This window comes from Oreochromis aureus, linkage group 22, assembly GCF_013358895.1.
Source record: "Oreochromis aureus strain Israel breed Guangdong linkage group 22, ZZ_aureus, whole genome shotgun sequence".
NCBI classification, from domain to species: Eukaryota; Metazoa; Chordata; class Actinopteri; order Cichliformes; family Cichlidae; genus Oreochromis; species Oreochromis aureus.
The window spans coordinates 28,770,093-28,794,367 of NC_052962.1; the positions used below are offsets into that span (position 1 = coordinate 28,770,093).

At 36.0% G+C, this 24,275-nt stretch overlaps 2 protein-coding genes across 4 annotated transcripts; both read right to left on the bottom strand.

Annotated features, from left to right (window-relative positions):
- Nucleotides 1-229: 229 nt before the first annotated feature.
- Nucleotides 230-14,008, bottom strand: LOC116315196 (probable C-mannosyltransferase DPY19L4). Its single transcript, XM_031733410.2, has 19 exons — nucleotides 13,419-14,008; nucleotides 13,142-13,291; nucleotides 11,113-11,237; nucleotides 10,934-11,024; nucleotides 10,620-10,741; nucleotides 8,836-8,981; nucleotides 8,549-8,672; nucleotides 8,280-8,414; nucleotides 7,897-8,028; nucleotides 7,669-7,770; nucleotides 7,502-7,575; nucleotides 7,242-7,400; nucleotides 5,817-5,936; nucleotides 5,602-5,722; nucleotides 3,277-3,333; nucleotides 3,103-3,185; nucleotides 2,883-3,015; nucleotides 2,408-2,566; nucleotides 230-2,006 (listed from the first exon to the last, which is right to left on the bottom strand). Exons 1-19 carry the CDS (start codon nucleotides 13,507-13,509, stop codon nucleotides 1,842-1,844), a joined length of 2,289 nt encoding a protein of 762 aa, XP_031589270.1. The 5' UTR covers nucleotides 13,510-14,008; the 3' UTR covers nucleotides 230-1,841.
- Nucleotides 14,009-15,893: 1,885 nt separating this feature from the next.
- Nucleotides 15,894-21,808, bottom strand: LOC116315207 (nucleolar protein dao-5-like). Of its 3 annotated transcripts, none has more exons than XM_031733422.2 (10): nucleotides 21,443-21,808; nucleotides 18,578-18,715; nucleotides 18,355-18,480; nucleotides 18,155-18,265; nucleotides 17,923-18,066; nucleotides 17,754-17,834; nucleotides 17,521-17,640; nucleotides 17,310-17,450; nucleotides 16,438-16,569; nucleotides 15,894-16,359 (listed from the first exon to the last, which is right to left on the bottom strand). In XM_031733422.2, the coding sequence occupies exons 1-10, from the start codon at nucleotides 21,492-21,494 to the stop codon at nucleotides 16,286-16,288; spliced, it is 1,119 nt and encodes a 372-aa protein (XP_031589282.1). In that variant the 5' UTR covers nucleotides 21,495-21,808; the 3' UTR covers nucleotides 15,894-16,285. The 3 variants fall into 3 exon arrangements, with proteins under 3 accessions (XP_031589282.1, XP_031589310.1, XP_031589300.1); XM_031733450.2 differs by having other exon boundaries at nucleotides 17,310-17,447; nucleotides 21,443-21,807; XM_031733440.2 differs by having other exon boundaries at nucleotides 15,894-16,356; nucleotides 21,443-21,807.
- Between the last annotated feature and the right edge of the window lie 2,467 nt (nucleotides 21,809-24,275).

The following is a 24,275-nucleotide window of genomic DNA, read 5'->3' on the forward strand; positions in this document are numbered from 1 at the left end:
AGTAAAGTAAGTGCCAAAATATCCAATAGAAAACTTTTTGCTACACTGTCTGTAGACAGTAGTGGTTCATCCATTGAGGGAGATATATTTTTAATGCTTAACAAATAAAACCTTCCTCTGAAAATAGTCAGGTCCTGCATGAGTATGAATGTAATGAGGACAGGAAAGCTGTTACTGATGGATTAAAAAAGAAACACTAGATAATGTTAAAAGAACCACACAAGAAGAGCTCAGTGTTATATTTATTCACCTCACACACTCTTAATTTTCATCAGTAATTCACCACACGGCCACCTTGTTATCGGTATGACAGCACCAAGAGGAATTCACCACCAAAAACCTAAAGTAACAGCTCGGAGACAGGAAATGATCAGTCGTGCCTGGAAGTGGTGATTACAGACAGAGGAGCAGCCACGTCTTTACATAAGGCATCCAGAACCAGCCTCCACCACCTTAAAATGCTGAAAGAGCTCAGTTTAGAAGATTCCAGGACTTTCACAAACTTCTGCAAAGTTCAGTCAACTCTTTTTATATAGACCATGAATACAACCATCTCATGTCAAAGAAATAAAATAAAGCAGAGCACAATAAGAGCAACCAGTGAGTTCAGACATATAAATGTGTGTGTAATCAATGCCTACTTCAGATATCAGTTATTTTCAGTAGATTTCAGGCAGCAATAACAAATAAAAACTGATAACACTTTTCTGGACAGTCTCCTTCCACTTCCCTTTAACAGATCAGAGCACACAACAAGCAGCAAACAGTACAGAGAGACGCCTTTCCCACGAAAGCCGACCAAAGCAGCTACAACCCTTCAAAGAACAGTGCGTACACATGCACTGCATGAGTATTTCAGGAGCAAACAAAGGCAGAGCGTGACAGAAAGCAAGAGCATGTATGCTTGTCACTATTTGATTTTTTTTGGTAACCTTAAAATTACACAATCGAGCGATAAACTGTTCTGACTTATCTTACGTGTTATCCTGTTATAAAGCACTTTTATTTTGAAATACTTGATTGCTGATTATGATTATTAGCTCAGTGATTCAACAGTCTAATTTTTTCCTTTAAATCAAGACAAAAATGATCAAACTATGCTAGTATAATACATGAAATTCACAATTTAGACAGAAGACACCCATTTCTCTTTAAGTAGACAACAGTGGCCGTGATTATAACACATGAACAGAAGAGAAAAGCAAAACATTTAAGACAAAAATCACATTAAATGCATTAAAATTTATCCCCAAGAAAAGCAGTTACAAAAAAAAAAAAAAAAACAAACCCAAAAAGGGTCAAGAGCCACACTGAGTCTCTGTGGAGTTCTGGTTTGAGCTAAATGCTAATGCCATATTTTTTTAATCAGCAGCCTAACTGATGTTGATTCAAAGGTCTACAGTTTTACAGGTGTTTAAAAAAATAAACTTGATAAAAGTGATTGAAAATAAAGGAAAGGAACATAATTATGCGTCCTTGCCAATCACTGTCAGCACAAAAGAGCCAATCAGTGAACAGGATTAAACCTCTGGCTGCTTCATTTCATGGCAAACCCTCTCACCTTCTCAGCCTACACTGATCTCTGCGACTCACACCTTCATTAAAACCATTCATAGCAACATTAACAGTAACACGTGGCTTATAAAACTACAGTACAGTGATTAATAATATGGCCGTCCATACATGTTGTTTGGCCGGTGCAGTGTGCTCAGCTGAGCCTCACTGTCTGAATGTGCAGCTTCCTCACCGACACCATGATAATCAGAGTTTTTTCGCTCCGGTGTGCCGATCTGTGGATACGATCAGGAACGCCGGATGAGGGGCAGAGCCACGCTCGGCCGTCAGTACTGAAAGGAGATGACAGAGTTCACTTTGTAGACGTGGTACGAGCGGTTCCAGAAGACTCGTGTGAAGTAGTTTGTGTAGGGCGAGTAGTTCATCTTTATCTCGTGACAGAATCGTCCATATTTGGAGAAGGAGTATATCTCGCCTTTGTCATAGACAATCTGCAAGACACAAAACATACAGATCATGAGTTAAAGTATAAAAGACTCAAATTCTGTAGTGTTTGCAAAATATTCTGCAACTAATGTCTTGATTATAGCTAGATGACTGGATAAGTAATATTAATAACAAAGTAGTAGCAGAATATTATTTATTCTTGGACTCTGCTGGAGTAGCTATGCATGATTTAAAGTGAAAAATAATCTTTATTGATCATATTCTGGGCTCTTAGTGTAGCCACTGTCTGAAACATGCTATTTTAGCTCCTTTTCCTTTAAGGTCAACCATCCTCAGAAGGTCTAATCAGTAGGTGGGTGTACCCAAGATGACCATATTATTGATATCCACTCAAAATTGTCCAATCTGTAAGAAATCTATAACGGAGGAAAGCGTTTAAACTCACATGTCCGTTGGAGATGTCGAGCAGGTCTTTGATCCTACAGCCCTTATTAAGAGTGAGCTCATTACAAATCGACTCTTCGATGATCACATAGTTCGTTTTTTGGGCGGTCAGGAGCTTGTAGATGTCCTCTGCAGATCTCATTGCGTACACCTGGTACGTCTGGGAAAGAAGAGGAAAGATTACCTCCTTTTATTTTCTGTCAAACTTCAATTCATTTCATTTCAATTTTATTTGTGTTGCGCCAAATCACAAAAACAGTCAGTTTAAAGTGCTTTACATTTTAAAGACCCTACAATAAAACTAATAATTTACTTTGGAACATGTGGAACACCAGTCTCTGTTTGGACTAAACTTCACATTCAGCACTTTAACCAATATGACTAACAGGCATTTTTTATAGCTGATTATAAGACACAAGTATCTTCTTGACAGCAGCACTGTTAAGGTAACAGATATGTTGTCAATGATGACTCACATCTTCAGTCCTCTTCAGCAGCTTGATGTCTGAATAAAGAGGTAAACTAGTTACAGCTGAACCCGAACACAACTTCACTGCTCCCAGCAGCTGTGGACTGCCTGCGAACACAGCTGCCACCGGAGCCTGTGACCTACATGAAGAGGAAAGATGACGTTTGATGCCATGATAAAATACTTTACAAATATCTTTATAAATACAGGAAGTTCTAAAGACCCACTTGATCCAGCTCATCAGCTCCACTGTGTCTGCATCGTAGAACTCCTGCAGTTCTGATAACTCTGCTAAGACACGAGGGGAGAACTGCAGAATGGGAGAGAAAGAGCGTTACGCAGGAGATATAAAGTGTGTCTAACATAAAGAGCTCCCACGGAAAAGGGGCTGAAAGCCTCACCTCTCTCCACAAACTGAAGCCAATGATTGTGGGAACAGCTGTGCTCAGAATCAAGGACTGGAGGGTAAAAAGAAACGAAAACATGGTGAGCAACTGTGTGGATCATTACTCCTTTCTCTTCATGAGGGGAAAAACATTTTTTTAAATTTAGCTTTAATGTATTTATTGAACTGTTTTGTAATATATTCAGATTTTTTAAAACTTATTTTTACTTCTACTCCCTACTTTTACTTACTGAATGTCTTTATGTTATCTTCTTTATTTAAGTGAACTTCTTCCTGTGTAATCTTTACTTTATTGAGAGATCTATTGTATGATATTGTATTATAATATGCTACTCCTCTTCATTTAAGCTGCTTATACCAAAACAACTATAATAAAGTTCATCTTTAACTTTGATGTTTCAGTATCTTCTTTTAGCTTCTTCTTTAAGTTTTTACTTCATGTTATTAGCTAAAAAACGATTTAAAGATAATGATAAAGATAAGTAAAAAGTGAAAATACAATACAGAATTATGAGGCTTTCAACAATAAGCAAACGCATGGTAAATGGACTGACTCGTGTTTTATTTTCTATTTTCTGGACTTATATAGCGCTTTTTACAACATGCCTCATTCACCTATTCACACAAACACCTTCTTAAGTGCTTTCTATCTAGCAATCACACACTTTCACACTCCAATGGATGCATTGCAGAGCAACTTGGGGTTACCATCTTGCCCAATGATAAGTGGCAAGAAGACTGGAGCAGCTAGGGATCGAACCACCAACCTTCCAATCATTAGACTACTTGCTCTACCTGTACTTCCTGCGCTATAGCCAGGAATACAAAATAAGGACAACAACCACCATAAGCTGGTTAAAAAAGGACAGAGTTTAGATGGGGATGGGGTATGAGCCTAGACTTAAAAAGAGAAATGGAGGGTGCTATTTTTATGTCAAGGTGTAACCAATTCCACAATTGTGGAGCAGTGACTGTAAAGGCTCTGTCACTTTGTTTTTTGAGGCGCAACCTTGGGACATGCAACATTAAGAGATCATGTAAACAAATAAGACTGGTAATATAAGCCAGGGCTTTCCCATTAAGGGCCTTAAAACAATCAGTAAAATCTTAAACTGAATTCTAAAATAAACAGGAAGCCAGTGCAGTGAGGCTATCACTGGGGTGATGGGATCATATTTGGTAGTGCCTGTCAGCATTCTTACTGTGCAACCATCTGCAAAGAAACAGAGGGACATCTAGGTATAGTGAGGTACAATAATCCAGATGTGAAATAATAAAAGCATGGATGACTTTTTCCAGAACAAGCAAAGAAAGGAAAGATTTGAGTTTGGCATTGACTCTTAACTCGCTAATTTTGGCAACAGAACAGATTTGTTTGTCAAAGCAAAGCTTTGAGTCAAAAATAACAACCAGGTCTAATTTGATACAGTCTGTTGGCCAGAACCCTGAGTTACCCAGATGAATCAATTGGAGTTTGAGTCTGGGTGCAAAAATTAGACAATACAATTAGGTATAGAAAAAAAATCACTTATCTGAATGTGTGTAATTGGGGGTGAGTGATGTTTGAAATAAAACGTGCTTTGAGTGCTCAGTTAGAGGGAAAAAGTACTCCACAGGTATCAGTCCATTTACCATAAATACGGGATGAGATTATCTAAAATACTGGCAAAAGAACTAGATTTGAATGGACCGAAGATTAGTCACTGTTTAATCATCTAACCTACAATATATTCAAGATAGTAGGAAATCCTGAGATTTTCTACCATCTTCATCAGCATAGAAATTAAATAAAATAATATGGCTCCTAATAGTACCAATAGAAGCAGATATAAACAGAAGAGGACTGGGCCCAGGATAGAGCCCTGAGGGACCCCACAAGACAAATGGGCAGGGAGTGATACACACAATAGGCATACAGAAAGTCCTGTCCACAAGACAGCATCTGAACCAGTGAAGAGGTCCAACAAAAATCAGGGCTGGATTACCATCACCTGAATCTAAAGGGAGTAACAGATCATCGGTCAGTTTCAACAAAGCTGTTTTCAGTGCTGTGAACAGCTCTGAAGCCCGAATAAAACAGTTCAAATATCTCATTTGAGTTCAGGAATGACTGAAACTGTGACAGGATCCATTCATTCCTTTGGATATCACTGGTAATTTATAGATAAGATACCATTTGTTTGGACACTTAGCATAAAGGAAAATAAAGAGACAGTATATACCTAAACCTCCCCTTCTGTGTAGAGTGTATTAAAAGGAAACCTGTTTACTTTAAGACATTTGGGTTTGTTTCTCATGCACTATAAACAAACATCCATACCAATACTACAGGGTGGATGGACTTCAGTTTGAGCCACTTAAACACTGTCATCCAGAGGTCAGGAGAACAAACCCCAAATGCTGTAAACATGCAGACGTATGGTGTCCATAAATACTTCATCCTGCAGGACAGAAGAACATAGGCGATGAAAAGCTGTGCTGAATAACATAAAGTGAACAAACCTCAATTATTTAAAAAAAACCCTCCCAACGTACCCATCGAAGAGCAGAGCGAGACCCCCAAACAACATGGTGTGGAAAACATGATAGACGACCTCTGGGTGCTCGCCTATTCCTCCGTTTTCGAGGCTATAGGTTTTGCACAATGGCTGACCGCTGTGAGGGAAAATTACATTAAGATTTTAGCCAAAAGTATAAATATAATGACTGCTTAAAAAAAACAAAACACAAGAGTCACCAGCAAATGTCACTGTGTTATTGGGCGAACACATTTTTCTGACAAAGTATCAAATACCAGTTAATTATTAATCTACTAGACACATGTAGACTGTATTCGTTATCAATCAATTTGCATATTCAGTTCAATTCAATAGTTTGGTACAAACATTTAATTTCATTCAATTTCCCACAATATCAGCTCATCTGTTGGAAAGCTGGTTATCATCGTTGATTAACATCTGAACTTCGAATTTCACATCTCTAAGTTCATCCACTTGTTTCCTTCATAAAAGAGAAACTGCAAAAATCCTGTACTGTCATTTATTCATTTTGAACTTTTAGTGCACACTTTAATTTTCTCCTGCCTTCAGTATTGTAATTCCATTTATGTACATCTCTCCAATCTTACTAATCCAACTTCAACTCGTCCAGAATGCAGGCTGCTAACGAGAACTAGCAGGTGTTTGCATAACATTTCCATCCTTGTTTCCCTTCACTGGCTTCCAATGAAATTCAGAATTCACTTCAAAATTCAGATATAACTCATCAAGTTCTACACGGCAAGGCTACTGCTAACACAGCAGAGCTACTGAAACCTTATAAGAGCAGTCGCAACAGCTTCCTAGATCATCCTCTCTTATTAAAAAATCAGAAGTAACCATGCTTTTGAGATTATATGGTCTAAATCTTGGAACAGCCATCGGGAGAGTCAGTGGTTTCCTTTAAACAACATCTGAAAAATAATTTTTAAATGTTAGCCTTTCATTAATCCTTCTCTGATTAGTTTTGGCCATACTCTCCATCTAATGAATGTATAGAAGTGTGCATGCTGGAATAAATGAATGACTGTATGTTGATTAAGTGTCTGTATTAAATGTGTCACTTTTATTCAAACTGTGAAGCACTTTGTAACTGTGCTTTTTAAAAAGTGCTGCACAAATAAATGTATTATTATGAGTAACAACTATAAAGGAGCTTTTCACATAGTTAGCCTGTACAAAGGTTTTGTTAAGTTAGTGGTTTGGTAACTTAGTGACAGGTGCGCCAATTCAGCTGCTGCAATTGGTCTAGTAACTTGGATCAGGTTCACCTTATCTCCACTACTTTACCATGTTTATGCTGTTGGCAACTTGAGCAACTAGGCAACTTGAGGCTTCAAAACAAGACTTCAGAAACCAACTGATGACAGCATGGTGCTGTCTGTTGTTAGACCAGAAAGATTTTGCACCACGAGTGTTTCACCTGAGCCTTCTGTAGACTGCCTGTAAGGCTGACAGCAGGCAGACGGTGAGCACGAGGAAGTAGAAGGGGAGGACCGAGGCCTGCATCAGACGTAGAAATAAGTCCTGACCGGGCGTTTGGAAACTCTCCTGGCACAAGAGGAAGTTGGGGACAAAGTCGCTGAAGAGAAGAAAAAAGAAGATTATTATGTTAGATTACATTAGATTAGTTCTCACTAATAAGGTTACTGCTCTAAGTCAATTACAAAAAACACGACTCACGTTGTTGTGTTGAGTCCAAATTTTACTTCAAGGAACTTCAATATAAAGTCACTCTCATTTACAGCAATTAGTTTCTGTAAATAAAAAAACAAAACACTGCATTCAACCCAATAACTGAGTATCAACCACTGAATGCTACACAGGTGCCCTGCTCCCATATGATTTACCTTGACTAAATAACTGTAGGTGATCCCAGAGGTGAAGACCAGGTAGAAATGTAGGAAGAGCTTCATCACTCTTGCCACAAGAGGACCCACCTTCATCCTTTGCTAGAAAAAAAGTACAAATGTTAATGGAGCTACTCCCATTTGAAAAGCTCCAAGCTGAAAACAATTTTCGCTTTAAAGAGTTTATCTAATGTCATGACTGAGCTGCGAGGGGGAAGCTAACTCTACCTGGAAGTACCTCGCAAGAACCGAGCCAATGAGGAGACTGAGCAGAGGCGAGCTGAGCAGGGCTGTGTTCTGAAACTGGAACATGTAGGCCAGGAACAAGGAGCTGAGGTACACCTTGTGGATGTCAGCAATCTGTTCATCCCAGAAATGGAGAGATGACGAAGAAAAAGACAGCCAATCAGACAAACAGAGAAGAGAAAATAAAACACAGTTTTATTTAAACAGTCGGCAGGATTTTAGATGTTTTAAACCCACACGTTGCATTAAAAAATATAATCAATGCAAAATTATTAGTTTAAAGTAATATACAGTAAGAACCTGCTGCAATTTCTGAAGAAAACTGTATGAAATTTCAGAGGTTCAAGCTACAAGGACTGCGTTACCTTACGCGGTGGCACCAGGTCAAAAGAATCAAGTAGAAAGAGACAGAAGCCTTGGATGAAGAGCACATAGTGACTGTGTTCCCAGACCAGGAGGAAGGTGAAGGTGGTGGCACTCATGGTAAGATAGCAGAACATCTACAGAGAATGAGACTCAATCATTAGTGCAACGTTCTAGCACACATTACTTTTCTGTGTGTGTGTGTGTGTGTGTGTGTGTGTGTGTGTGTGTGTGTGTGTGTGTGTGTTAATGAGGCTCATGAGGGGTTCACCTCAGTTGAAGAGCCGATTTTGTTTCTCAGGAATCCAGTCAAAGCTGTGACCTGCCAGGAGAAGTAAGGCAGAGCCCAGTTGTCCCGCAGAGGAAGACCATGATCTACTTTGGTTGTATCTGCTCTGTGGGAGAAAAGAAACAGAATTAAATACAACTTTATTAATCATTTTAATAGAGAGGAGGATGTTTGTAGCATTAGTCACCAGAAAGGTTTTACTGGAATGAGAAAACGTGAACAGACAGGCAAAGAAACTTCATGCTTAAGGAAACGTTTGTTCACCTTACCTGTTGATCACATACCAGGCCACGGCCAACATGCCAGCCACCCAGGTGCCACTCATCACCCAGCTGCACACAAAGAGGGCAGTGACGTAGACCGCCTGCAGGCCCAAAACCGCTCCAATGTAGAAGTAGATCGGTTCCACAAAATCCTGTTTTATCAAGGGAAGCAGTGGAAAAAGACAAAGACGGTGATCCTTAAAAAGTGTTTGTGGTCAAACCTTTAAAGTGGCAGAATGAAGTCACTTTTAATTGCGATGTTTCACTTCTAATCACTACATTGTAATGATGTCCATAGGTAGCAGTACTAATGCAGCAACATTTACTCCTGCAGAAGCCTTGAGGCAAATGCTTAATGCCAAAAACACTGATGAAAACAGCTCAGCTGACGTAGGTAAGCCGGGTTAATCAGCTGTGACAGTAAAACAGGGTCTGCTTTGTTTGGGCAGCCCTATCGCCCCAAGGCTTATCAGAGCAATAATTATACTGACATTTGACCAGTTTGAGTTTTAGGACTTGTACTAACACATTCCCACACTCTCTTTGCTTTTTCCATGTACGGTGCATTTAACATGGGTGGGTACGCCCTCTGTACCACTAGTTTCTATTTGGATTTCCATTCTCTGCTGTAAGCCAGACTTCTGTTATGCAGTCAAACCATTTATGTTTTCTCCACATCTATAAGCCATTAAGGAATATAATTAAAATACTAAACCACTGCAAAGTGATTGTATTTCATGTGAAAAACTGCACACACTTTAAACATAATACTTGATTCTCTTTGCTGCTGCACATGACACACAAATGCAAACTAAATATGGAAATTTTCTGCTCTCTCTCATATCCCTGCTCTAACATACTCAGCATACTTGCATTTATACAGCTGTTACATTTAGGACTTTAAAGCCTTTCATTTTAAACTATTTTTATGTAATTTATACTTATAAAAAGGGAAAAATATCTATATCAGTTTCAAATGAACAAAAATGCTGAGTTAAAGCATTGTCTTATACACTCCTTTAATATTAAAAAATGCAAACCACTAAAACAGTGCACTGAAGCACCAAAATCAGAACTATATCTTAAATATCTCACCTTAAGTATTTTTGTTTGACAGATTAAAGCCAAAAAAGCCCAAATATCTGAATACGAGGAGCACAACCTGACAGAAACAGACTTAGCTGAACTGGAAACACATAGAAACATTGCCAACATTCACACCTTGCAGCTCAATACCAAACATTATAGTTAGCTAAATGCTCCTACACCATTAAAGTCAAATAAATGGAAATGAAAAAGCAGCATTGCTCAGTTTTGCAAAGGAACATTTATCCCACTCTTCTCCCTTTTTTGCTGCCATTAACCCAACCCCCCCAGTATTTCCAATGCCTCATGAAAATGACTACAAAAACAAACACTGGAGGTCGCATTACGTCTTCAGCTCTGCATTTCGAGACTACTGAACTGTTCTGGCTATTTCCAGACAAAAGGCAAAGTGAATGGATGAAGCAAAGAGAGCTAATGTTTCCCCTGAAAATGAAAGAACCTTCTCTGTCCAGACAGAAGGTTCTTTTATGAATATAAAGACTCAATAGTCCTTTTAAGGACCCAAATCAACATTTTACTATTTATGGATCCAGGGACAAACCTTGCTTATTGAAAGAGAAGGGACTCAGCCTCCAAGAATGAGACTGGACGTCACAGTGGTTTTTATGCTTTATTTTGCTTTGAGATACACACACAGAGAAGACAACCCAGGAAATGTAAAATCTGATTAAATAAATCCTCACCTGGCTGCCTGTGACTCTGTATATGAAGCTTGTGATGAGCTCCGGATAAAGAGACAAACGCTCGACTGCGTTAATGGTCTGACCTGAAACGGTCCTGTTATCTACCACCAGCTCATAAAACCCTGTAAAGCACAAAACAACAGAGCTGAGTCATAAGGAAAGCGGAACATTAAAGTCATTATCTGTGCTATCTGTGGACTATTTTAAACTGTGAATCATACAAATCTACTCTATAACAGAGTCCAAGAATAAAAATATGGAAAAAATATTGAAAATTCGCTAAGCCTTTCATGAAGCAGGCAGTGTGCTTGTACCTCGCTCAAAGGATGGTGCTGCGATCAAACGCTTGTAGTAGTAATAATAGACTCCACTGCCTCCCTGAAAAGTGATTTCACGCTCCAGCTCCTTAGAAATATACAAAGTAAATTTTAGAGCTCGTATGATTGGGCAGCAAAATGAAGATAAGAAAGGAAAAGGAAAAAAAGTCACCCACCTGTCGAGTTGAAAACCAGAACTTCCTGTCATGATATGTGGACAGATACACTGCATATAGCATGCCACAGGCGACAGATGCCAGACATCCAAAGAACACCCGGACTAGCCGCTGTAAGAAAACAGCTGAGGAGAAGAAGCATTAACAGTAAACAAGATCATCAACAAAAAGCTTCTGTAGGTCTTAAATGTAAGAGGAAAGATTTTTGTCTCACACACTTTAAATAACCATTTTCTACCACACACTATTTATCTTTGTAGCTGCAAACTGAGCTGAACAGAGAGATCAATATCATATATACTACTATGACAAAACTAACACACAAAAAATAACATTACACCTGCCACCAAAGTACAACCAGAGACATTTTACATTTAGTCCCCTACACATTGCAACATGTGCAAAAAAAACTGAAACTTCTTCAGAGATGTTTAAAAATCTTACAGTACATACAAATTTGGTGCAGTATGTACAAAAACTCTGCAAGATGGAAAAATACACTAACTGCAATTTCAGTGTTTACTGGAAGCCATAGATGCAATATTTCATGACTCATGAAGTAGAGACATATATTTTAGTACATTTGATCCAACACCACTGCAGGACAGTCAACTTCTGTTACTTCACTGAGTCACCATGGCAAGTGTTTCAGCACCTGGTTGTACTTTTGATACCTCTCTTGTCTGTATTTGAAGCATTTTCAACTACTCTCCCACAGCGTCTAACATTTACTAAGCTTTCTAAGGGTGTGCTCACAGTAGGCACAGTTGCCTTATACCACGTTTGAGCACAGAGGCCCCTTCCTCCTCAGGCTGTTCACACTTCCCTTAATGTTTCGGGCCCCAGCGCTTCAATTTGTCTCAGCATCTCAACTGTTCTCTCTTTCATTCTCTCACTATTCTTGAACGGCACAAGCATTCTTGAAAAGCTTTCTTGCAGAGCAAAAAGAGGTTAATGATTTTGTGTTTTGTGGCTTAATTATGTGGCGCTGTCCTCACTGATTTGTTATTTACCTAACCTAACTAACTTTCATAGCTGGATTAGTGTACTGTGCCCAAAAAGAACTTGATCAACCTTCTCCTGGCTACTTCTTTAACTGGCCCTGCACATCACACAGCTCTATTAATAAGAAGGTCAGCACTCACAGGTATGTAAAGAATATTTTAAATTTTGCATGGCAGAAAAATTAAGAGATGTTTTTCATCTGATGGCTTTCCTCAGTGTTTCTGATATGCAATAAAAGCACAATAGTAATAATAATAATATAGGAAGTAGAAAAATGGCAATCCGTCATTTCATGTCTTTTATCATACATCCCAACATAATAACACATAAATAAGCTAAGGCATCGAGTTTTTATACTCAATGCCATTCATAATGGAACTAAACCAGCAACCTACTGCTTGTGAAATTGCAAACCACTACACTATGGAGTCACCAAAATATGACATACATAAACATGCATTTATGTAGGACAACACAGAATTCAGTTTCATTTTCGGTTGTCTCATTTATACAGTACGTAGCGCTTTTTTTTTACTTAATTTGAATTTAACACCAAGTGCCTTAGTTTTAATTTTCTATAGAGTTTAATTTTTTTTTATCATTCATAATTACATTTTAAGTGAGTACCAGTAATAAAATTCCCCCCTGGGATTAATAAAGAATTCTGATTATAAACTATGCTCATTTTTAGCTTGATATCTTTACTTTTGTACTAAACTACAGAAGCTTTGCATGATTCACATTTTCTCCTCCACCTGACTGGCTGAACCTTGCAAACAGGGGGTTTGAACTGCAGGTGGGTGGAGCTTCCATGCCTGAGATGATCTTACTGACAAATGCAGGAAAACTGTCTGAAACAGAGCATCTACAGCAGACTAAAGCTTTTGGGTCACAGGGATCACTTCATGGAAGCCTAATAGGTCCCCATTAATGTACAGCATGGACCTGACCATCAAATTGTTTGTTTTTTTAAAGGCCACTGAGCAGCGTATGAAGTGGGCTGGTATGTAAGAAATGGACTTACATGCAGATAAGCCCTTGGCTTTGACACATGACTGGGCTCTGCTTGATTCTTCCTGTTCATGCTGACCGCCTTTAACTTCACCTTCATCTTTCTGCTGCGAGCCATCAGCCGCTGCAGCGCTGGATCCACTCACCTCTTCAACATCTGGTGCTAGAGCAGAGAGAGCCTGGCTGTCACAGCATCCATACAGAAATGTGCTCTGACATTAAACTGTTTCTCCACTGGAAGCTACACAGCTCATGTTCAGTTAGCAAACTGCTAAGTTAGCTCAACTTACGTTTGGTCTCCAGCTCCGGCTCCTTTTGTTTCTCTTCCTCTTCATTATCTCCTTCCAAAGTTTCTGATTTCCGGCATCTTAATTCAGTCATGACTAAATCAAATTAAGCCAAGAGGATCTGTCTGGTGTGTTGAGGCAGCAGCATGCTAACTAAAAAGCAGTTAGCTAATCTAAGATCAAATCGATAAGCTCTTTAAGGTAAACTCAGCAGATGACAGGCTCTAAACGTTACTTTACTCGAGAGATTTTATCCTGCACGAACTTGTAGAACGACAGCGGCACAGCTGCAGAGTTTAGTTTGATGGTGCCTGTGTGGAGGACTGAAGTTAGCGCTACTGCTGGGCGGAAGTTGCAGATGACAACAGAAAGCAGCGAAGAAGAATCCAGACCAAAGTCAATGGAAAATTTGTCTAATTTAAGACAAATAAACGCCAGTGAAACGCAAAATAAATAAATAAAAATAAAAGAACTTTGATTTATAAATAACATTTACCTTTCTAAAGAATTATTCAGACCACGTTTTAACACTGCCATTGACGTGTTTTTTTTTTGTTTTTGTTTTTTGCATTATTTCGTAAAGAAAATTTCCATTAAATTGATACCTGACACTTTAAAAAAAAATCTATTTTTAAATTACTGTATTGGTATTTCTTTGCATTTTTTACTTTTACTTTCTTAAAAAATATATTAGAAGTGCTTCTTATGTAATTTGTCAGTTATTATTATCTTATACAAGGACATGTTTATATTTAACAGTGTTTCCCTTTGGCAAATACTCTGTACCTTGGATGTTGTTGTTTTTCATTTGTTTTGAGTAAACCTTTACTTAATGAAAACTGGGAAATTCAATATTTTTATTGAAAATAATATTTAAGCACAAAACGGACTAAACACAGGAACAATAGTACAAAAAGAAAATATAATCATTTGCACATACAGCCAAAAACATTTTAACAAATCAGTTACAATATTTAAAAAAAATATATAAATAGAGCAATAGGTCTTTTCTGATAACCATAATTGTAAAATCTGGTAAATGTTCATTGCTTGTATGGTTTTACATATTCCCAATTTTTTTTTTCAGGTTTTACAGATCATTCATAAAAAAATGGAAAGAGTAATTTATTATTCCAGAATTATGAATAATATTTTTTGATAAATAAAGCCAAGCAGTTGTATAAATATTAAATTTTCATTTCCTTCATTATCAGACCAAATTTTACCTTTCTGATAACCTTGACGAAACTGAACACATGAACACACTAATAAAATAAAAAAGGTGAGCACATGTTTTTAATATCTGAATCATAGTTATTTTTTTTATCTGTTGTCTTAAGAATTCATTGCAAGGACATATATAAATTTGAGATGCTTTTCTTTTGAAATGTTACCTTCTTGAACAACTTTCAAGTTGCCATTTGTACAATCGATGAAAGTATGTAAATACATATTGTTTAAGTAAAAACTAGTGATTTTTTTCTACAGATTTTCATATATGACACCAGTGTAACATTCATTTTTTGTGTAATTTTCAAGTTTATTGACTACCATTTAAAAAAGATCTAAAATAAAATTTTTCTTTTGCGCACAACATAACTAGTTAGCAACTCTTTATGGTACAGAAGTTATTTCAATTATTATTTTCTGTTTATTTCCGTGTATTACTTAAATGCTCCACTTTTCTTCAAAATGTTTTTTTAACTGCTACATAATAACATGCCTTATTTATTTGTGTTTGGGTGTTTATTAATAAAGATTTTTACAAAATTATTTAAATAATATGCCATTTTAAATAGTAGTTATTAGTAGTTTTTCATTGTGTTTTGTTTGGGGCTTTTTTTTTGACAAATGGCAAGAAATGATCTAATTGCACCTTTTAAAATGTGAAGAAATTATGTACAAGCAATTTCACAATTTATTTATTATTTTAGGAAATATTATAAAATCTTTTTCAGTGTTTATTATTCATTTATTTGTTATAAAGACATTTTAAAGTAATAATAAAGTTAACTAGTTGCAGACCCTATAACACTGTCTTATGGAAAAAGAAAATTGTGTAACTGTAGTAACCATTTTTCTTTTTTTAACCACCAAGGTTTTCAACAGTATTCAAAACGCTGAAACAAACACTAAAAACAAAACACTAATTACTTAGTTGCAGCTCTACTTTTAGAAGGTGCTACATTCTAACAGGACAAGTTAGCCAAGAAAATACAATCAAGAAAAGGTTAATGAATAATGCCAGCTCTATATGTAAGACCTATACAGAAAGCTCTACTTGGTAACCTCATTAGGTCAAACTGAAATGTAGAATCACTAAGACAAAAGTGGTGTTTTTGTAATTACCATGCATACAAATCAATATGGACGGCTGCACAAATCTAAAGGCGTCCTCTGTGATGTGGGTTATTAACATGACAAACAATGACAAAAAAAGAATCATTGAAAGCTGAACAAATGTGACTTACTCTTATGTGAATTTCTTTGTGAAAGGACTTTAATTCCAACACAACAAATTTTATAACTGCATGCTGAGGGTGTACTTAAAGCTAAAATGCCTGAAAGCTGAAATGTAACTTACAGCAATGAGAGCTACACTGTTTTCTTCTTTTTTAAAAACAAATTAAACTCATAGGATTCAAAAACTGCAAACAATTGGCACGTAACATTAAAAAACATAGCATCAAAGACAGTGCATAAAATCTTTAAGGAACCCACAAAATTTGGTCCCACACCTAAAATCTGGAGTAAAAATAGAATGCGCATAAATTAACACCTATTGAGATAAAGCACAGTGAAGAACTTTACATAAACACTAACTGTGACCGTTATGTTTCACAACGCTTTGAGAAATTTGTTTCATTTACTTATTCTTCTTCTGAAGATTCCTCTGAACCGGCCGAGTCCTCCTTCTCTGGCCTTTCAGCAACATGTTTTTCTGCTTTCATGAATAAGAAAACTGTGTTATTTACTTTCATTTTACTGCAGCATCAGTAATGAGTTGGTATGCAGTTTGTACCTGTGCTGGCTTTCTTTAGGCTTCCTGCTGCCCCAGCCTGTCCAGCATCACACCTCTCTAGTAGGATTGTCAGGGTTTTGGTCACTTGTGGATGCTTAGCTGCCTTCAATGGTTTGTCATCTGAACTGTTACCTGATGAATCCAAAGGAATATTAATTTCAAGTCAACTTGAATACAGGAGAGAAGCAGTATTTACAGACAAATGTGATTTGAAGTTGTGTGAAAAACAAACATAATTAATTAAAAACTAGACTGTGTGATTTCTGATGGGATTGCGCTCGCTGCTAAAACGCTGGTAGGTTGACGGGTTAATTAGAAAGCTTTTCCTGTGAAAACACATTAAAATTATCCACCAATCAGAGGCACAGCAGAGAGGGAAGACATTAAAATGCACCAATCAGACTGATAACTCCAAATGGTTAATGCTTACACTTGTGTCAGTTACCATGGCTAAGACTTTAGCACATTCCTAGTGTCGTCTACTTGTGTAATTTATGTCGTAGACTCCAGACAGTCTCTAGACGGCTTTGAGAAAATTAATATTGAAACTTGACAAATTGTCCTCCTTGTTTATTGATAAACTGATGCCTGCAGAGTAAAATATGTGAGCTCAAAATCAAATATTCAGCCGATTAAAAAGAACAGGGCTTTTCTTTTTGTGACAAATTGTTTAATATTTCTGAAGTTTGTAAGACGTACGTTTGTTACTACACCAAACGGAGCAGTATGGAAGTTTGTTTCTACCGCTAAAAATATGAAAAAAACAATAAATTAATTTTGCATGGCAGAGCCACGCTGAAGTTTTCAACGTAATGACTCAAACTTGTAAGTTTAAAAATGTGAGATCTCAGAGTGGTGTGGTCGGTCTTTACCTGGCTTCTTTCTTGGACTCCTGGAAGGTGTGCTCTTCTTCTTCGGAGTGGGAGCCTTTGTTTTGGGTTTTTTGTTAGCACGAGGTTTTTTCACAAGATTAATCAAGGGTTCTTCATCTGAGCTATCATCACTGACTTCTGCTAAAACACAGATTGAAAATGTTTTAAACTTTTCTTTGTATTGTTCAAGTCATCAGTGCTGGGAGAGTACCTTTTCTCTTGTTTGATGCTCGCCCTCGTGTTACCGTGCTCTTCTTTGGGCTTTTCTTCACTGGCTTCCTTTTCTTGGGAATGAGGTCCACAAGGGGCACATCATCATCTGAGCTGCTGTCTGCAAATGAAGCGCTGTTTTAAAATTCAAGAGGCTAAAAACTAAACTACCCCTATAATTAAAACCTACTTAAAATTGATCCTTGCGGTCAGCCTAATGAAGACTTTGCCTACCTTTATGTTTCGATGACTTCCTCTTTACCGCTGCCAGTGGCTCATCATCTGAACTGTCAGTGGACGTCTCAGTATATTTCACTAAACGAAACAGCAACAAGTTATTTTAACTCAATAAAGGTCTTGTGGGATGTTTTCATTTTAGTTGAGCTCAAACTTTCAAACAAACCCTTTTTCTTTGCAGCGTTTCTTTTGGATTTGGTAACCGGGCTTGCTTTTTCAGCAGCTGCTTTTTTCTTGTGCCGTGATTGAGGTTTCTTGGCAACTTGACTCAAAGGCTCATCATCGGAGCTGTCGTCCTTGCCCAGTGACTCTGTGTGAGAAAAGGAATTCCAAAGTAAGTATGTGATATAGCAGATGTCTGATGATACCCCAGCCCACTGGAGAGAAAGTCATCTCACCTTTCTTCTTTCTACCAGCAGTTTTTTTGGTTGGAACTGAGGGAGGTTTTTTCACAGCTTTCAAGGACATTTTGGCAATTTTTATCAAAGGCTCATTGTCAGAGTCTTCGTCTGTATTTAAACACAGAAAGCAAACATGTGAAGCCATTGACTCTATACACAAGTCAGAAGAACAAACGATGAAAAGAGCATGTGGTCACCTGTGTTCTTGTTATTTGTGCTGTTAGATTTGGGTGGTGTGTTTTCCTTTTTCTCTTGTTTCTTAGGTGGTGCAAGGCTTGTCTTCATCTTTACTAGCGGCTCATCATCCGAGGAGCCATCTGAAGCTGTGAGAGAAGATATGCAAAATTTAACCAAATAATTGGTCGGAGAAATATTTATTGTAAACACTTTTACTAATAAAACAGCCGGTATTATCATCACCTTTGTCCTTTTTTGATTTGTTATTGGAGTTGGAGGATAAGCTGCGGGTATTGTCGCATGACTCCTTCTCATCACTCTGTTGCCTCATCAGCAGCTTTGATAGAGGCACCAAGTCCTCATCACTGCTGGAGCTCTCATCTGATAAGTCAGAGACACAGTCGGATAAATAACAGTAAATATCAGTCAATATTTGTATTTTTGATACAGCAAATGTAATAATGTAGTTAAGGTTACTTTAGCAAAAAGGATAAGATACTTAATATGAAATCGTTTCAGAAATCAAATCATATTTGTGATTTTTTAAAAACTGCGTTCATATGATGATTTCTTATTGCATTCACCTTCATTTGACACACTGATTATTATTACGATTAATTCCTTTATTTGAACAGGTTGTCTCAGATCAAGATCTTTTTTTCAACAAAGACAAAAAAAAAAAGAATTCAGACAGACAGAGAAGAACGCAATATACATGTTCATAAATAAAACAGGATGTTCAAAGGTAGTTGCAGAAAACCCAGTGCACAACAATACCAAGGCTCAAGAGGCTTCAAATTGGATGCAGAATCATCCATATAAACAATGTCAGAATAAAAATAAAATATAAATCTGCAGACTGTGCAATGAAGCTACACCTAGTGGATGAGAAACAGCGTTTCTTTCTATACAAAAATCCAATGCTGATCTTTAATTTCCTTGATTGGTGCCACAGTTTCACCATATCATACTACATGTCATATGGCGCAGTATGATTGTGAAATGACAACTTATTTAGCACTATGCATTTATCATGCATTGGCTCAATACATCCCTTTCTTATCATACACTGAGTACATCATCATTTTCTTCTTCTTTCAGCTGCTGCCTTTTGAGGGTCATCACAGCAGATCATCTGCCTCAATCTCAACCTTTTCTTAGCAATCTCCTCTGTCATACGTACTCCTCCAATATATCCATCCATATATATCCCTCTGCACATGTCCAAACCATCTCAGCCTTGTCTCTCTAACATTGCCTCCAAACAGCTCAACCTGAGCTGCCCCTCTGATGTACTCATTTCTAATCTTATCCATTCTGGTTAGTCCCCATTACAATCTTAATATTGTCAGCACTGCCTCCTCCAGCTCGTCCTCCGGTGTTTTTGTCAGAGCCACCATCTTCAAAACATACATCATAGCAGGTCCACCTGCTCCCTGCAGATCACAATTTCATCTGCAAACATCCTACTCCATAGAGACTCCTGTCTGACCTCATACATGACCCACTGCAAAGAAAAACAGACTGAGACGCAGTCCCCAATGTAATCTCACTTCCACCCACCACACTACTATCTCACTGTACTCACCATGACCATCATCATGTCCTGCACCACCATCACACCATCTATCTGACCTTCTATATACTTCTCCACCAACACCCTCAAAACATCCTGTTTGTAGTATTATTTTTCAGAAAGAAATCGTACTGCTCCTCACAGATCGTCACCTCGTAACTCCTCTTCTCAGCCTAGCTTCAACAACTCTTTCCCATAGCAGTATGACTCATCAACTCTATCCCTCTGTAGTTACTACAGCATTAAGCATAAACATTGCCCTTATTCTTGAAAATCAGTACCAGTCTGTCTTTTCCATCCCTCAGGCATCCTCTTACTCTCCAAGTAGTCACAGGAGCACGTTCAGTGAGAGACTGAGATTACCAAAAAGCACCACTGAACAACACAGGAAATCATTCCTGCCCGTGGCCATCTCCCTGTACAACTCCTGCAGCTAATACACTGTAAACACTGCAATAATAGTTACACCCTTTTTACACACACTCTACAGTAAAATAGCAAATTACAAACTTCACAGATTAGAGTCAAATGTCAATCAATCATATATATTCCACCCCTGTAAAATTCTTTGTCAACATTCTAGATATTTATAATCACCTCTGTAATATTTTTAATATGTATAATTGTGCAATTTGTATATATTAGCACTATTTCATAAGTTTGTAAACTCTGTAACATATTGTATTATTTAAATCGTTTAGTCTGTTACTGTCTTGGAGCAACTGTAACCCACATAATTTCCTTAGGGATTAATAAAGTATTCTGATTCTGAAGACATTCTCTCCTAGACTTCTCCATACTTCCATAGGTATGTCATGTCTTCATCTCTTCCCACCCTTCATTCTCTTCGTAGATGCCCTCAGTTATTCCTTTTTACTCACCCCCGGCCCATTTTCTCCATCTGTAGCCTCATACAAAACTCACTTTCAGCCTTCCCTTGCCATCTTTCTGACATATGCCTAGCATCCCTAGTATTCTGTCCTTTCTTTCCCTTTGAATACATTCCTGATAATAACCTATGAATATACATCCACTCAATGATGTATCTGGTCCACACTGGGATCATCTTAGCTAGACTTATCATTGATCAATTTTGGGGGATTTAATTATGTGTTACTATAAATGCACATATTTTCTTATGTAAATTTAAAATCTCCAAAGACAAAAGCAAAATGTACACGTGAATGCGGTCTAGTTACACGTGCAGTAACTATAGCATGAGGAGAAGAGTGTAATGTTTAGCTAAGTTTCCATTTTCCATCACAGTTTATCATTAATACCAGAAATACGTCTGATATACAAAAGTGATGTTGTTGTAGCACTAAAAATCTCTGATTAAACCATATCCACCGTTAAAAAATATTACTGAATTAAATCAGGTTAAACTTTTTCATGTTTAACGCCTTTAAATCAAGCTATCAGCAGTGGCGTGGGTGCTTTACCACGAAGTTGTAAGCTAAGTTAGCAGTTAGCTGCGCAGTTCAATAAGATGTCTGCCTCTTCAGGTAAAATTAAGAACAGCATCCGGCTACCTGGAGAGTCGTGTGCCACGTTAGCGTGCAGGTCAGCGGTGCTACAGTCCATTATGTTGGTCAGTGTAAGCAAATATTGCTCTTCATCCAAAACGCGCCAACTTGATTTTACTGTTACTTGGTTTTCGCTGTGGGTTAAAGGTGACGGTTTGTTTCAGCTGCCTCTAGGATGTATTTATGAGCCGATATTAACAGAACCGACCCCAATCTAAAGCTACAGTTGAACAAGCAGTTTTTGCAATCACGGTTATAATACGGTCTCAGCTCATGTTTGATTTGTTTACTTCCGCTTTAGTCTGGGGAGGGAAAGCACTTGGGCGCGCATTGATGACTCTTATTAACGTCATTCGTCTCCACGGTTGCCTCGCAACAAAACCTAGCAACTAATCTAAACCAGAGTCAGACATGGCGCAGAAGGAATTCTGGATTTGAAATAAAAGGATCTTCCTTCCGTCATTAGTTATTTTTTACTATTAATAAAATATTATTTACTTATTATTTATTACTGCTTACTTTTTTGGGACAAAGTCGACTAACCTTTTAAGGAGTAGTAAGACTACTCGATGTTTGCTCAAAATAAACTTAGTTATTTTTTATTAATATAAAATTAATATGAAGTAATTTTCATAAGTGGTTCATTAGTGGTTCAATAAACAAAACATTCCTCTGAAAATGGTCAAATATAGGGACTGAAAAAAAGTGAAACAAGCAGCCAATGCCCAAAGAAAAATTTTTAAAAGCCTGGAGAACTACTACTCAAGACCTTTAAAAAAATGGAAGAAAGTCTGTGTCCTTGGAAGCAAAATATAAAGCAATGAGGGGTAACCCAAAACATTTGTGTAGTTCTGTGCGATTCTGATCTTAGTATGACTTTAGCAGGAACAAAAATTATCCACGAGTAAACCTGATTACTGTGGCAGTTGGTAGCTCAGTTTATTACACACATACAAGATAAATACTAGAGCACTATAATGACAAACAGGACATGATCACATACTGTAAATGTGCTGATCTAGACAATGATATGAACCTATTGACACATCAGTCAATATTAATCAAAAAAGTGAGAAGAGTCTGTGCTGCTCAACAATCCTCAGGAAATTAACTGTTCAAGAATAAATACAAGAGCAGTGTGGAGTTTTAATACTTTGGTTAGTTGTGTTTTTTCTTCACAAAAACTGCTTTCAAAACTGTCAGGTCTCATCATTTTACTCTATGACTCATTAGGTTTAGTTTGATGGGTGAAAAGTGTCCTAATCGCATCCCTGAGAAAACATGGGGACAACCTAGTGATCAACCTTAGCTCAAAGGGTCATTAAAATTTCCACAGGTGATTTTTTTCTTTTGTGTTGTTGTTGATTTAAATAAAGAGCTACTGTAGAGGTACTTCTATTATGTGTGTGTGTGTATATATATATATATATATATATATATATATACATATATATATATATATACATATATATATATATACATACATATATATATACATATATATATATATACATATATATATATATATATATATATATATATATATATATATATATATATATACATATATATATATATATATATATATATATATATATATATATATATATATATATATATATATATATATATATATATATATATATATATATATATATATATATATATATATATATATATATATATATATATATATATATATATATATATATATATATATATATATATATATATATATATACATATATATATATATATATACATATATATATATATATATATATATATATATATATATATATATACATATATATACATATATATATATATATATATATATATATATATATATATATATATATATATATATATATATATATATATATATATATATATATATATATATATATACATATATATATATATATACATATATATATATATATATATATATATATATATATATATATACATATATATATATATATACATATATATACATATATATATATATATATATATATATATATATATATATATATATATATATATATATATATATATATATATATATATATATATATATATATATACATATATATACATATATATACATATATATACATATATATATATATATATATATATATATATATATATATATATATATATATATATATATATATATATATATATATATATATACATATATATATATACATATATATATATATATATATATATATATATATATATACATATATATATATATATATACATATATATATATATATATATATACATATACATATACATATATATATATATATATATATATATATATATATATATATATATATATATATATATATATATATATATATATATCTCCTTTCATCCATTCAACTAGAACGAGTCAAATCACTACAGTTGTAGAAAACATTGGTAATTCTCAAAGACATGTTACATATATCCTATAATCACTTAAAACCTGATGATTGGAGGTTAAATTATATTCAGTTAAGTTTATGATCAAATTACTCAGATTTGCCAATGTTTCATGCATTGCTAAAAACAAATATTAAAACAAAATATCATCCTGCTTTCAAGCACAGCAGAGTTAGGCAGAGCTGCATAGGTTCTATGCAGACTTCCTCATAAGGTTTTTTTTTTTGCATCTTGTCACCAACATGTTATGTGTTGGATTTTGATATAAATAAAAAGCACTTGTTAGATATGTAGAGTCAGGCCCTAGAGAAGCCCACTCAACCCCGCTACTGAAAAATCATTCACGACACTTTGCTGATCAGATACATTACAGTACAGCAAAACAGTGTTT

Bases quoted from the DNA above. Each gene is read 5' to 3' on its own strand.
- LOC116315196 (XM_031733410.2), bottom strand. From the start codon at position 13,509: ATGACTGAATTAAGATGCCGGAAATCAGAAACTTTGGAAGGAGATAAT. The intron at 8,982-10,619 runs GTGAGGATTTAT...TTGATAAAACAG, and splicing joins ACAGAGTCACAGGCAGCCAG to GATTTTGTGGAACCGATCTA. The intron at 2,007-2,407 runs GTGAGTTTAAAC...TGTGTCTTGCAG, and splicing joins TCGACATCTCCAACGGACAT to ATTGTCTATGACAAAGGCGA.
- LOC116315207 (XM_031733422.2), bottom strand. From the start codon at position 21,494: ATGGACTGTAGCACCGCTGACCTGCACGCTAACGTGGCACACGACTCT. The intron at 18,481-18,577 runs GTGATGATAATA...CTTCTCTCACAG, and splicing joins CAAATCAAAAAAGGACAAAG to CTTCAGATGGCTCCTCGGAT. The intron at 17,641-17,753 runs GTAGGCAAAGTC...CTTCATTTGCAG, and splicing joins GAAGTCATCGAAACATAAAG to ACAGCAGCTCAGATGATGAT.